Source organism: Mesoplodon bidens (assembly GCF_964165515.1).
Source record: "Mesoplodon bidens genome assembly, chromosome: 17".
In the NCBI taxonomy this organism is placed as follows: Eukaryota; Metazoa; Chordata; class Mammalia; order Artiodactyla; family Ziphiidae; genus Mesoplodon; species Mesoplodon bidens.
Window position 1 is genome coordinate 23,092,309 of NC_138174.1, and position 14,938 is coordinate 23,107,246.

Below are 14,938 nucleotides of genomic sequence, written 5' to 3' on the forward strand. Positions count from 1 at the left end.
TAATTATAAAATATTGGCTCTATTCCCTGTACTGGTACTGTATCTTATTTATTTTATACCTAGTAGTTTGTACTCTTAATCCCCTTCCCTCTCCCCACTGCTAACCACTAATTTGTTCTCTACATCTGTGACTTTGTTTCTGTTTTGTTGTATTTGTTCATCTACTAGCATGTCTTACTTTGCAGACTTTTTGGAGACGGGGTCTGTGTCTTGCTCACCACTATATTCCTAATCTCAAGCACAGTGACCCACATACAGTAAGCATGTAATAAAGATCTACTGAGTGAATGCATCCCTGGGGGACGAACTAACCCTTTACCCCAGACTCCTCCAGTCAAACCAAGAGGGACCTCCTAGTCGGGCTCTTTGTTGGAGAAAAGTTCCCCAAATCTATAACAGTAGAGGTCCAGGCTAAGACAAACTAAACCCTGGGCTCTGCCAGTCCTTAGCATTGTGACCTGGGGTAAATGGGCCGGTGTTAATTTTCTGAAACTTAGCTTTTCTTCTTTTGCAAAAAAGTGCTAATAACATCTGTCACATAGGTTGTTGTGAGTTTTCATGAAATCAAAGATGTGGGACTGTTATATAGTAAGCTGTTTTCCCACTGGGTGCCTCTGGGGGAGGGCTGAGGGAATGACTCTCCTTTCACTTTATAGACTTCAGCTTTTTTTTTTTTTTTTAAACTCATTCCAAGCATTAGTATTAGTAAAAAAAATGCCTTTAAAATAAAAATGTCCTTATAAGAAGATTAGTTTCCATCTACCTGACGTATATGGATGTTTATTCTCAGATCGAAAGGAACTGCGTCACTGCATTTCCATGCAAATCTCACTACTCAGAAAAAGGGCAGTTGAATTATCTGGTAAATAGGAAGGGTAGCAAGTGTTTGGGGAGCGTGTTTGAATGAAGATGGTGTCTCCTATTAAAGTAAGGGTTTAGTATTAGGAGATTTTTCTGTGGGAAGCCTGGAAATGATGCTACACTTAGTTTTCATGTTGATTATGTATCTCACGGTTTTATCTACCCTATTTTTAGCTTATTAATAATTAATAAAACTCTTTGTGTTGTAGAGATTGTGTCAGATTGACGTGCTGGATAAGCTCATGAACACACGTCTGCTTCATCGTGCAAGTAATAAAATCATTATCGTGATTGCATTAATGGGCCAGGGCCTGAGCCACGTGGTTCTCAAGTGCCATCCCCTCATACCCTGCACTGCTTAACCACCACTAGTTGCTGCTTATTTTCTTAGTCATCATTTTACAGTAAACATTGTCTCATAATAAGCCATAAAATTTAGAAATGGACAAGAACAAGAACGTCAGAGTTCTTGAATAGCAGATGATCTTTTTCATTAAGACTAGAAAGGGGAAAACGTGATAATGCTAGCGGGAATTCTTTTAAAATACTTGTTTAGGTTGGGTTTAAGCCATCTAGTTGTGAAAATAATAAACCATGGTAGCAATAGCAATATACTGTAATTTCCACAAAGCACATTCAGCATAAGTTCTTTTTTTTTATACATAATAAAACCATAAATAAATATGATTACTCTCAGCTCACATGAAATTACTTTCAGCACCAGATGTTTTTCTCTCATACCTGTCTTCTTTAGGGTCAGTTTTTGCTTGCCCCCCGCCATCACCACCGGTAATATGTAAGTAATCTGTGAATAAATAACTGGGGATGGCATTGGATCTTGAACTTGAGTTTGGCGAGTTGGAGGGGAGATGGATCTTTGTTTGTCTCACACGCAATAGGCAGGAAGGGGCCAGATGGCACCTCAAAACAGCCACTTAAAACTTCTCAGTCTCCAGGCACCAGCAACTTTCTTCTGGAGGCCTCACCCCACATCGTATCAAACATACGAAATGCACTCACATGTGACATTCAATATAATTTTGTCTATAGGACTTTTGGACAGGATTTTTTTTTTTTTTGGCCATGCTGAGCAGCATGTGGGATCTTACTTCCCCGACCAGGGATCGAACCTGCACCCGCTGCAGTGGAAGCGTGGATTCTTAACCGCTGGACCACCAGGGAAGTCCCGGGCAGGGTTTTTATAATTCTGCTTTTGAAATTATTTTCCTACAAGTTGCTCATTTCATTTACAGCCAGCTCTGACTCCTCCATAACCGTGCGGGCTCAGAGACTTTTTCCAGTGCGACACAGCCCCACTTACAAATGATTTCTAGCTCAAACGATGTCTATATGGATATTAACTTTGCTAATTAGAGAAGTTGTCATAATACAAAATGCATAGGTATTTCATTAATTAACTATTTGCTTTTGATCATGTGCATTTCACTGCAGGTTGACACAAACCATTTTCAGTTCTCCAACATTATCGTAGACCTCGGTGCCTTTAGTGCCTTGTTGGTAACACAGCCGTAGTTAGAAAAGTAGGTGACTTTCCCAGGGCTGGATGGATTTTTAATGTGGAAGATAGGAGTAGAGAAAGAGATTCCATTTGAGGAGCTTAGTCCTCCAAATGCCATCCCCTTGTACAGAGGAAGGGCTTCTATTAAGACATGCTTAAGGGGCAGATAGCACTGAGTGTCAGGGAGTATGAGTGTTCATGGGAGGAGGTGGGGTGGAGCAGCACATTTACACCTTTCTGTGGGAGGAGAGAGAGAGAGAAAGAGAGAGAGGTGGGGGGGGAGGAGGGAAGGAAGGGAAGGAGTTACGGTTATAGCAGCAGTGTTTTACAGTGACCTTCAACCTTGTCTTCAGTGCTGGAACCTTCCCATCAGCATTTATCCCACCCCCTCTTTTTGACTCTTGCCAAACACAGCCAATATCAACTAAAGTTGCCCCATTTCCTCAGGCTGCTCCCTGCCAGCCTAGAATTTTCCAACTGGATATCTCGCTGCATATGCATTACTCGTGCCCTAGTAGCCCTCCCCCAACTAGCCCAACACCATGTCACCATCTCTGACTCCCTGAAGAGGAAAAAGGACCAACCATCCCAGGGAACCCAGGACCCCCACTATCCTGCCCACTGGTTACAGAGCATTGGCAAGGGCTGTGCGTGCTCATTTCGAGAAGAAAAAACAAGGTCTCCAGTCCCCAGTAACACACTAGAGGTGAGGTGTCCTGCTCAGGGGGCGATCAACTGCTGCAGGGCTAATGCTTTATTCATCGTGTTGCAATGGCATCATTAAGAGCACATTAGTTTAAAGAGTAACTAATATGTTCTCGGTGAGAAACATTAAACAGGATGAGCAACCAGCTCAGGCCGGTCAGGGTCTGATCCAGGTTTTATTGCAGGTAGATTTCCATAGATTAAAGAGCTCTAATCAGGGCTTTTTGGAAAACAGATAACTCAGTTACTAGAGTTTGCAGCCATTTAAGGGTCAGGTTTTCACCCACTACAATTAAAATGTTCCACGTGGTAGCTTAATATGTTTTCCGTGGTTGGGTCAAGGTGTAAAATGAGTGTGTAATGAAAAAAAAAAAAACGAATGCAAAACAGCACAAATTATAGAGTTAAATATACTCTGTTTTCCCTTACATAAGAAGATAATAATGTTCACAGAAATCACTTTCTATACATAAGTGTGGCTGAAAAGACCAGTATGTGAATGATATGCCTTAATACACTATGCATTAATTGAAAAATCTTCTTTGATTTGTGGCGCCATCCATGGTTTATAGAGGTTACCTCTCCTGATGGCTGTGTCTTTGAAGCCAGAAATCCACCTGAGGTCTGTTTCGGAGGCGTTACCCCCTTTCTCAAAAGGACTCCTCCTCTGGTCTCTCTGCTGCTCTCTATCGGCAGCCTGTAGTTTTACCATTTCAAGTGTAGCTTTTTTGTAGTTCCAGCTTTCTGTTTACGTTGTCTATTCTGTAGAACTTTTTGAATGGGAAGGGAAGAGAACAGAGAGGGTGCCAGCAGGAAAAAACTCGTCGTTTGAGTGGAAGCAAGAATTCTCTGATACGTCCTTTTTATTTTAATAAACTTGTCTGTGACTTACTTATTTGGCGGTTATGCCTCAGTGTCCCTATTCAGGGGCTCGAGGAGTCCCAAGGCCTACACATGACTGTAGAACTAGGATTGAAAGACGGAGCTCAGCTATCTGTTTTCTGGATAAGGGCTTTGCTGCAGGGAGACTTTTTGAACTGTTAAGGCTATTTTGAAACAGTTGCCTGTCAGAAACATTTTGGGGACTTTTGTATCTGGGAGAAGTTAGAAGTGATGAACTCTCAGGTTGGAATCTTGATGTTCTATGAGCTTGGGTGTGTTTGTCCTGATTGATAGGTATCCATTAATGAGGGGAATTAGTTGACCCATGTCATGTTTCATAAACAGTCTTCAAGTATAATATCGCCCTTCTCAGAAAATCTGAAATATACTAAGTATGGAAGGTGTCTCTACAAAGACTTTGAAATTACATATTTTTATCATAGTAGCTTCCAGTCCTATTTTCTTTTCTTTTCTGTTTTTAATGGAAAGAGAAGTACTTTACTCCTATGGTCTCAAACTTTCTCTTTTATTATTTTCTTCAATTTGGAAATATAAAATGTAATTTTTTTTAAAAGCAAAGAGTTCCTGAAAACAAAATAATTTTACCTCTGTCATTTCTCTACACTTACGTATGTAATGCCGAATAGTATTTTTCTTTATATCAAAAGATAATTGGCTTTATCTGCTATCCTGCCATGCTGGTTGAGTTATCTCTTTGGCAAAGTTGGTTATTTTGTTTGATTGCATCATTACAGAGGGAGGCCTTCTGTTTCTCTCATATTCATTCTCTCTTTTTCTCTTTCAACACTGAGTTCTTCGAAGACAGATATGTCATGGGTAAAACTTTATCATCCATTCAGTAACCATTTCCTCCCTAAGCTGGAAGGATGACGATCTGTAGTTTAAAATTGGCTACTAGACAAAGTAGAAAAATGGAGGATGTAATCACAGACCCTTAATGGCATTTTGTGTTTGAGAAATGGCCAGACCTGCTTTTTATCCTCTGTGGTGCATGCCAAATTGAAACTGTTCCTTTCTTCCCCTGATTTCACTTCTTTAGCACTATAGGTATATGCCTTTGTTACACTAATGCAGCACTTAATGGATCAGGCGATGCCGTTATTTATAGATTTCAGCTTCTCCAAAGAGCAGCTGGGAAGAAGTCTCACAAAAGGAGAACATCGCTGTAACCTGCTTATGACCCTACATTGGTTACCAGGGAGGTGTGGAATCTTAGATCTTGGAGAATGACTTGTGAAGCACACCAAGAGCTTATCTGGAAAATTCTAACATTTTTAAAAAGTTGTCTTTGATACTTGTCTGTGTTCTAGTTTCCAACAGCAGTTTTCCCTTTTGTATTCTTTAGCTTCCAAACCTCCAACCTTTGAGACTGGACCCTGGAACTGAATTTTGTCTTTTTGTTCCGTTATTACTTCCTTCTTTCCCTTTCTTATTTTCCTTTTTACTTTCTTTCCTTCCTTCTGTGCCTGAATTTATTTGAAAAACATACGTGTGTGTGTGTATGTGTGTGCGTGCGTGTGAGTGCGTGTGTGTGTATATAAGATTTTATATACGTAATTTATATGATGATTTAAATACATTTTAAATTTATAAATACATTATAATTTTATATGTATGCTGAGCATCTGGCATATTCTAGGTACTATGCTTGCTCCCTGCAGGGATGCAAAAGTGGCCAGTTTCCATGATCATTCTAAGCATGTTGTTTATTAGGGACATAGACATAAACAACTAATTAGGATATGGAGTTACAAGTGCTGGTATAGAGAAAGGTTCAGAGCACTGTGGGAACACAGAGGAGGGAATACATACCTCCTTTGTCTTCTTGCCTTAAAGGGCAAACTAAAAACTACTTAGAACAGGAATGGCATTTGTCCCCTCAGGTGCACTGTGCTGTGAGGTGTGTCACATCATGACCCCTTTGAAAAGAGTTCAGTGGTTTTATAAACATGTGAGTAAGATATTAAAGAAGGTCATAGGTCAGGTATTAAAGAAGACCTTTTGATTTCATGGCTTTGATAGAAAGGACTACAGGGTCCAGCACTGCCTGAATCCATCTTAGCCCAGTTCCATCCTCTGCCCATACTGTTTCCAAGAGGTGACTTTTCTGTCCATTTCCGAGTAGGATCTTTCTAGCTTTATTTATTTATTTATTTATTTATTTTTATTTTTTATTTTTTTTTGCTGTACGCGGGCCTCTCACTGCTGTGGCCTCTCCCGTTGCGGAGCACAGGCTCCGGACACACAGGCTCCGCGGCCATGGCTCGCGGGCCCAGCCGCTCCGCGGCACGCGGGATCCTCCGGGATCGGGGCACGAACCCGTGTCCCCTGCATCAGCAGGCGGACTCTCAACCACTGCGCCACCAGGGAAGCCCTCTAGCTTTATTTGATATAATATTCCTACCTTACAATTCTCTTCATCAGAAATTCCCCCACAAAATCTAATTCCTCATAAACTTTAATATAATTCAAATCTCTTCTTCAAAACCTTAATCCTTTTATTTCACACTAATCAGAAGACATCAATCATTAATAACCAACATCCTATATATTTAGCAGACGTGAAAACTTCATCATGTGTTATCACGTAGTACCTTAGGTAGTCTCTGCTATCAGCTGCCTCCTTATAACCCTCTTCAAGCTCTCTCCTCTAAAGGGTACCCACCATCCAAAAACCACTCCCATCTAAGAAGTCAGCAGCAACATAGACTTTGCTGACATTTCTGTAGAGGGCCCAGAGGAAAGGTTTACACTGTATATTTCCCAGTGAAGCATCTCAAAGTCCGCTGTAGTCATTTCTCTTCTCTGAAGTCCCCTTTTCTCATGAGTGGCTACCAAAGATCCCTTCTTTCTTTCCCCTCAAAGCACTTAGCCTTGGTGTCCTTTTTTTCTCTCTCTTTTTTTTTTTTATCACATTTCTTTTTTAATCTATTTATTTATTTATTTATTTTTGGCTGCATTGGGTCTTCATTGCTGCACGCGGGCTTTCTCTAGTTGCGGCAAGCAGGGGCTACTCTTTGTTGCAGTGTGTGGGCTTCTCACTGCAGTGGTGGCTTCTCTTGTTGTGGAGCACGGGCTCTAGGCGCACAGGCTTCAGTAGTTGTGGCATGCGGGCTTCAGTAGTTGTGGTGCACGGGCTCAGTAGTTGTGGCACGCGGGCTCTAGAGTGCAGGCTCAGTAGCTGTGGCGCACAGGCTTAGTTGCTCTGCGGCATGTGGGATCTTCCCGGACCGGGGCTCAAACCCGTGTCCCCTGCATTGGCAGGCGGATTCTTAACCACTGCGCCACCAGGGAAGCCCCTTTTTTTACCACATTTTGCAGAGCAATTCTGCTCTGCCTCGAAACTTGCAGATTCCACCCGTCTCCTAGATCAGTGTAAGAGGACCCATTCTCCTTAGAAGCCTGCTTAGTAATCCTCTACCATAATTTAAGCATGTCTTTGTGATCCTTTTGTGTTTGAAGAGATAATAGTGAGAATTTTATAAAACTGATGAAAGACATTAGGCTCTTCTGGTTGTTCCTCAGTGGGAGAATTAGTCTGAATTACTTCACTTACCATTATAGGAAGCAGAAATGTCTCCCTTATTCCTAAACGGTTGCTTAAAAATCATGGGGTTAAAACATAAGTAATGTCTATCTAACAATACTCTATATTGTTTTAAACTATGAGCATTTCCATAACCTCAAGAGAACATCCTACTGATTACATGGAGATCAAAGTGAGATATTTTCTTAGTAATAGAAGCAGAAAGTAGAACTTTGGATGGGAATGCATTTTTATATTTGCTAGAATATAAACCATGATAATGCTAGTGAATACTTCCTATAAAATAAGAAAGTTTCAGATGTCATATGAAATAAGTTTCCTTTCAAATGAACTCTCAACAAGACGTTAATAAATCAGATTTTCTCACTATAATTATTCTTCTATTGAAGTAGGTATAAACCTAAGGACTTAAGTCAAACAAAATCATCCTTTTAAATTAACAAAAGAAAAATTTTCAAGACTAAATTCAACTCCACCCCCTTTTAATAGGAATCTGTGTTTTGTGGACAGTTACAGATGGATTTTATTACTCACGGTGTGTGTGTGTGTGTGTGTGTGTCCGTGTGTGTGTGTCCGTGTGTCCGTCCTTGTGTTCCTTGGGACCTTAGACAGGTAGAATGAGTTGTGTTTCTTAGAGCAGGAGAAGCCTGTGTCATTTTTTTAGGCCAAATAGTATTTTCTTAGGCTTGGTGAGTTTCAAAAACTATTTGCCCCATTGATACAGCTCAATGAAATTCTGAGCATAAATATGTCTTGTTGAACAGTTATGAAATTGGGTCTGAGGTTTTGTACTTGAATGTACCTTAACAAAGAACAGGTTAGATTTCAGTTGAAACCTGGACAAAACTGTACTGTTATCCTTGGCATTTTGTACATCTGATTGTTTGGGGATGATCTTACTTCACTAAAAGCTGTAAATAGAAACTGCCAATTTCACAATTCATCATGAATCTCTTGAAATCTTTTGCAGTTGCATAGGTAGAAAAAGAAAAACCTAGAGAGAAAATTTTATGCATCTTTTAAATTACATTATATTATTTTATAAAGGAACGGTGAAAAGGAAGAAATATTCTGGTACAATTTAGATGTGACACAGAAAACTAGGGCAACACTTACTTTTAGAAATATCAAGTGTTACTCACTGTTTTAAAATTAATTACATAATTATCCAGTAGAACACAAAGATCCCAGGGTACCTTAATGGAAACACTACACTTTCAAATAAAATAATAATAATTAGCACCTACTATATTCCAAGTGCTTTATTAGCTATAATTTTTAACTCCCCACATCTCTGTGTGTAAATAAACATTAAGAATATTAATCTTTTCTATAGTTTAGAAATAAGAAAAGTAAGGCAGAGACATTCATTGGAATGATGAATTAGGCATGGCCTTGAATCATTTAAAGAGGCAGGTACTCAATAGGAACAATAGATGTTAGTAGAGTATAAAAATCACTCTTGTAACTATTCATAAATTACCAGGTGATAGTTAATTTAAAATATCACCTTTCTCCCAAACCAAATCACTTTAAATTTTTTTTTTTTTTTTTGCGGTACGTGGATCTCCCACTGTTGTGGCCTCTCCCGCCGTGGAGCACAGGCTCCGGACGCGCAGGCTCAGCGGCCATGGCTCACGGGCCCAGCCGCTCCGCAGCACGCGGGACCCTCCCGGACCGGGGCACGAACCCGTGTCCCCTGCATCGGCAGGCGGACTCCCAACCACTGCACCACCAGGGAAGCCCCACTTTAAAATTTTTAAAGAATTGAAAGGCATCCTTGGGCTTCCCCGGTGGCACAGTGGTTAAGAATCCGCCTGCCAATGCAGGGGACACGGGTTCGAGCCCTGTCCGGGAAGATCCCACATGCCGCGGAGCAACTAAGCCCGTGCGCCACACTACTGAGCCTGCTCTCTAAAGCCTGCGAGCCACAACTACTGAGCCCGCGTGCCACAGCTACTGAAGCCTGCGCACCTAGAGCCCGTGCTCCGCAACAAGAGAAGCCACTGCAGTGCGAAGCCTGCACACCACAATGAAGGGTAGCCCCCACTCGCCACAGCTAGGGAGAAGCCCACACGCAGCAACGAAGACCCAACGCAGCCAAAAATAAATAAATAAATAAATTTATTTAAAAAAGAATTGCGAGGCATCCTTGAGTCTATTGTAAATGCCTAAGACATGACAGAACTTCCTTTAGAGTCACCATTCTAGGTACATGGCAGCCACATGAAGTTGTATGTCATTCAAACCATTGGATAGGGAGATTGAAGAGATGTCATACATAGAATGTCACCATCTCATTAGGGGATAAATTCAGGTTTACAAACCACAGCTTGCCAAGGAAGCAGTACTTTTTGTGATGAAACAGTAGCGGTTTTGTTACTATTCTCGGTGAAACAGTATCAGTCTTAAAATGGAGGTGGAAAGCATAGGTAGAAGCTAAGGGCCACCAGGACACTCGATTCCCCTTAGTAATACCACGGTCACTGAAGTGAAAACTAACACTGGAACAGTTATAAAGCCAAGGAGAGCTCCCACCACCCCTAAAATACTGTAGCGAAAAAGGCAAAGTGAAACACGGCCAGTCAGGCACAAGTCATAAAGCCTACAAAGTAAAGGGATATTCTCTGATACAGTGTTCTAGAACTGCAGACTCACTGGACAGGAAAAAAAGTTGTGATTAATGCCCGTTTGGGAGAACTTGAGCTAGAAAAAGAACCAGCCAACTAAACTTCACTGGGGAGATAAGTAAGACAAATAGTGACTTTGCAGTAATCTGAAGCGCCTCTCCTCCTGGGCCATTTGAGCAAAAGAATGAACACATTGTGGCCTGGCTTTGCTTTGGTGTTCTGACATGGCTGGAGGTGGAGAGAGGAAAATGCTTTGAGGTTTCACCACAGAAATGTTGCTGGTCTATGGCTAGCTAAAGGGAAGGCATTTTGGTTAGCTATGTATTGATGTTATTGGGTGTATTTTATATGGTGAGAATCTCTTTGTCTGATGGCATCCACTGCCTGGGATAAATGATGCATATAATATATAAACACGTTCTGAGTTTATTTGGGTGGTAGAGTCTAATTGTGAAGTTTGAAACATTTGTCCTGAGTACAGTTTGCTCCCAAAGTTGAAATCATTCACTACTTCTTGATGCAGGTGTTTATCTTCCTGATAGACTATTGGAAATAATTCCCCACCATCTCTCATTCCCCTATGTCTGAGGGCTAGGGATTTGTGGAGACCATAGAAACGATTTGCTCAATATCCACCTATCCTTGAGATATTGAAACCTGAGCTTCCATTTGAATTAAACTTATACTCACCTGGCAGTAAGGGTTTTTTTGTTTGTTTTTTGGATTTTTGAGAATACAGTGTTCAAAAGGATCACTGATTCTTGCACCTAAGAATCAAAGAAATAAAAGAGCATACCATAAAAGGTCCAAACTTCATACTAGATACACTGACAGACTATAACACTAATTCTAAAATATATATTAGCAGAAAGACAGTTGAAAAAAATTTCCAAATTTGTGCCTAAATAAAGATAAGTACTTCGAATTCAGTTGTTCTACCAATCCACTTAAAATTCAAACTTCTCAGATCAGCCATCCAAGTGATATGTTTTGTCTTCCAGTCTTGAACTGGTGAAAGTGCTCGTAAAATATGTACGTAGGAATGCTATGTCTTTGCATTTTTAAGGATGGAGAGAAGGCATAGCATTTTATAAATGGTACAACATAGAGGGACCCTTTGTAACTTTAAGTGATGTTTTGGTTTTTGTCTTTTTCAGAAAGGTGCTTTGAAAAGTCTTATAAAAATACATTTCTATATAAGCTGTGCAATTCTCGGGAAAATTCAGACCAAACAAATTGCGGCCAGTTAAATTTACCTTGTCATAGAACTAAGAAAACAAATGCTTTTCCTCTGCTGCCCCAGCACCCTCTGCATGTTCTTTGACGGGTGGGCAGCACACCATTCTTCCCTTTTGCCTTTCCTGACGATTGTAATTTGAGCACACTCTTTACCAATCTCGCAGGGAGTAGCTCCTTGCTTTTTTTTCTCCCTCTTCCCAACTTTTTCTCCCTCTCTTGAATACATTTCACAGACGACCGTCTTCGAAAATAACATCAATTAATTTTTTAACTTAAAAAAAAATCACATTTAGCCCCGCGTCTGCCCTCTCCATTGATGTGTCATGTTCAGAGCAGGCTGTGAGGGTCTGATTAGTCCTGTTTGTGAAGGCTCTTCAGTAGGAGGCCAGGCACTAGCCACTCCACAGACAGGCTGTTTATTTCATCCAGCCCTGCTCCGGGTGGTTTGACAGTTGACCCGCACATCTCCCGGGCTCCAAGACCAGACCAGAGAAGGATGCAGCTTCGCCTCTGTGCCTCTCACTGAAAGCTGTTCTTTGTTGTTTATTTGTTTGGTTGTTGTTGTTGTTTGTTTGTTTTGAACAGACAACAGTTTTTCCCATGAGAGGTCCCCCAGTTAACGATTACACTTTCTCACCGCACTGCTCTTTTTCCCCTTTTGCAGAATCTGATGATCTCCGTGGGGACCCTGCACTCAGCCATCAAAGCACTCCCACCCCTCAGGATGCTCGTAATTCAGTAGTAGATGCAGGCAGCGTTGAAAGCATCACACAGTGTCCCCAGCAGCTTCCTCAGATGATGGCTGCAGGTAAATGTTGGTGGCCAGCACGGAACACAAACAAGGCATTTTGCGTCTTAGGGGAAAGCCTCCCCAGCCATGAAAATAAGTATTGAACCAGGAGCCTGGGCTCCTCAAAGAAACAAGGCTCTGGAACTAGTGAACTTCAAAGAGCATTAAGTCAAATTTAACTTATTTTGCTGACCTTTTTTTTTTTAAGCTCTGTGCTATTTGTCTTCAATATTATTTATTTGTTTATTTTGTTTCGATGAAAGTCTGTGCTTATAAGAAATATTTTGGGAGTCACTTTAGAAAGATACCTGCATTTCCTTAATGTACTGATGTAAATAGTTTGTAATGAAGGAATATGTTACAAGGTAACACTTAATAAATTCAGTCAGGACCAATTTGACTGCTGACAGCTAATTTTAGAGATTTTATTAGATGGTTAGAGGGTGTGCCTGCTTCAGAATTACACTCGGAAACAGATGAGTTTATTTATTCTAAGCCAATTGACTTGTTTTACCCAGAGAGTCCTCTGGCTTTGCCTCTCCACCAGGGAACTTAACTATGGTTTCACCTGGAGAAGGAAGCGATTCTTCAGTTTTTTCCAGGGGTACTTCCTTAATGGCATGCTGTGTATAATATAAACTGCATGTCATTCAGTTTCCTCCCAGAATGTATTTGGAAACTCTTTTATGTTTGCATCTGGAGAAAGCATTGCTGTAGATTACAGTGCTGTTATTTTTTGTGGTTTGGGAATGTGCTTAAACGAAGCCTCATGTCTCTAGAAATGCGATTTGTTTTCAAAGAGACACCATTGCCTGTGGACTCTAAGTCAGCGTTTCTTCCCCCCTACCCCATCACAGCAGCCGATGGTTTGGGGAGTCTCGCGATCGACACGACCCAGCTGAACATGTCAGTGACAGACCCCACCGCCTGGGCCACCGCTATGAATAACTTGGGCATGGTTCCCGTGGGGTTGCCTGGACAGCAGCTCGTGTCGGGTAAGCTTTCTCCTGGGTTGGAAGATGCCTGCAGCCACACCACTGGGTGTGGGTGACAGGTGCCTTGGCAGTCTTTGCACGCGCAGGTGTTGAGCCCGGTCTGGGATCTATGACTGGGGCATGGTTTGGCAGGCTGTGTGCTTGAGATTCTTCTCCTCATCACCTCACTCTTCTGCCTAACAGCCATTCTCAGAAAAAGCCACACGCAGTTATCTCTCACTGGTGGCACTGCAACATCAATTTTGTATTTTAAATGGGTAAATAGAAGAGCTAACATTTGCTTTCCAATTTACAAAACTCTTACACAGACGTTACGCCATTTGATTCCACAGTCTTCTCTGAGACAGGTATACACTTAACGGTGGTCGTGGCTCTTGTTCATGTTCCCATGTTAAAAACAGGGAAAGAGGGGACCAGAGTTTGGGTGACTTGTCCAGCACTGAAGTGGCAGAACTTAGAAACCCAACTCAACGGACACTGCATTCCCTGTTTTCTTGCCGTCACACTTAGAAATAGTAATAACAGTCGTGTATTCATTATAGAAAATGTTAGGAGGTGTCACAAAGTAGAAGGTCATTTGAAAGAGTTGATCATTTAATTCAACACATGTTTATTGCAGATTTTCCATGTGCCCTGTAATAAGTGCTTTGGGAAATAGAAAAAAATATATATGTATATAAGTGTCCTCGAGGGTTGAGGGAGCATATCTCCCCAAACTGAAAAACACAGCGACAAAAAACAGCAATAAAAATAATGTGTAGAATCAGGTGCTAAGAAGTGGTTCAGTAATTTCCAGAAGGATCAATGCCTGGGGCTCTGAGGGAAGATGTTATCAAGGAGGTGGGACTTGAGCTGTCTGGAAAGATACATAGGGCTTCAGTATTCACTTAACTCATTCAACACACATTTTTTCCCCTACTTACTTACTTACTTACTTACTTATTTATTTTATTTATTTTTTATAGCAGGTTCTTATTAGTTATTTACTTTATACATATTAGTGTATACATGTCAATCCCAATCTCCCAATTCATCCCATACACACCCCCCACCCGCCGCTTTCCCCGCTCGGTGTCCATACATTTGTTCTCTACATCTGTGTCTCTACTTCTGCCTTGCAAACCAGTTCATCTGTAACATTTTTCTAGGTTCCACATATATGAGTTAATATACAATATTTGTTTTTCTCTTTCTGACTTACTTTACTCTGTATGTCAGTCTCTAGGTGCATCCATATCTCTACAAATGACCCAATTTCGTTACATTTTATGGCTGAGTAATATTGCATTGTATATATGTATCACAACTTCTTTATGCATTTGTCTGTCGATGGGCATTTATGTTGCTTCCATGACCTGGCTATTGTAAATAGTGCTGCAGTGAACATTGGGGTGCATGTGACTTTTTGAATTATGGTTTTCTCTGGGTATATGCCCAGTAGTGGGATTGCTGGGTCATATGGTAATTCTATTTTCAGTTTTTTAAGGGACCTCCATACTGTTCTCCATAGTGGCTGTATCAATTTACATTCCCACCAACAGTGTAAGAGGGTTCCCTTTTCTCCATACCCTCTCCAGCATTTGTTGTTTGTAGATTTTCTGATGATGCCCATTCTGACCATTGTGAGGTGATACCTCATTGTAGTTTTGATTTGCATTTCTCTAATAATTAGTAATGTTGAGCAGTTTTTCATGTGCTTCTTGGCCATCTGTATGTCTTCTGTGGAGAAATGTCTATTTAGGTCTTCTG

At 41.0% G+C, this 14,938-nt stretch overlaps 1 protein-coding gene across 7 annotated transcripts in view; it reads left to right on the forward strand.

Moving 5' to 3' along the window:
• ENOX1 (ecto-NOX disulfide-thiol exchanger 1) overlaps window positions 1-14,938 on the forward strand; it is a 332,135-nt gene that overhangs the window by 84,436 nt on the left and 232,761 nt on the right. For all 7 annotated transcript variants that reach the window (XM_081214793.1, XM_081214789.1, XM_081214791.1 and 4 more), the window contains 2 exons: window positions 12,069-12,212; window positions 13,052-13,189. In XM_081214793.1, coding sequence (XP_081070919.1) covers window positions 12,069-12,212; window positions 13,052-13,189 — 282 coding nt within the window. The remainder of the gene's footprint in view (window positions 1-12,068; window positions 12,213-13,051; window positions 13,190-14,938) is intronic.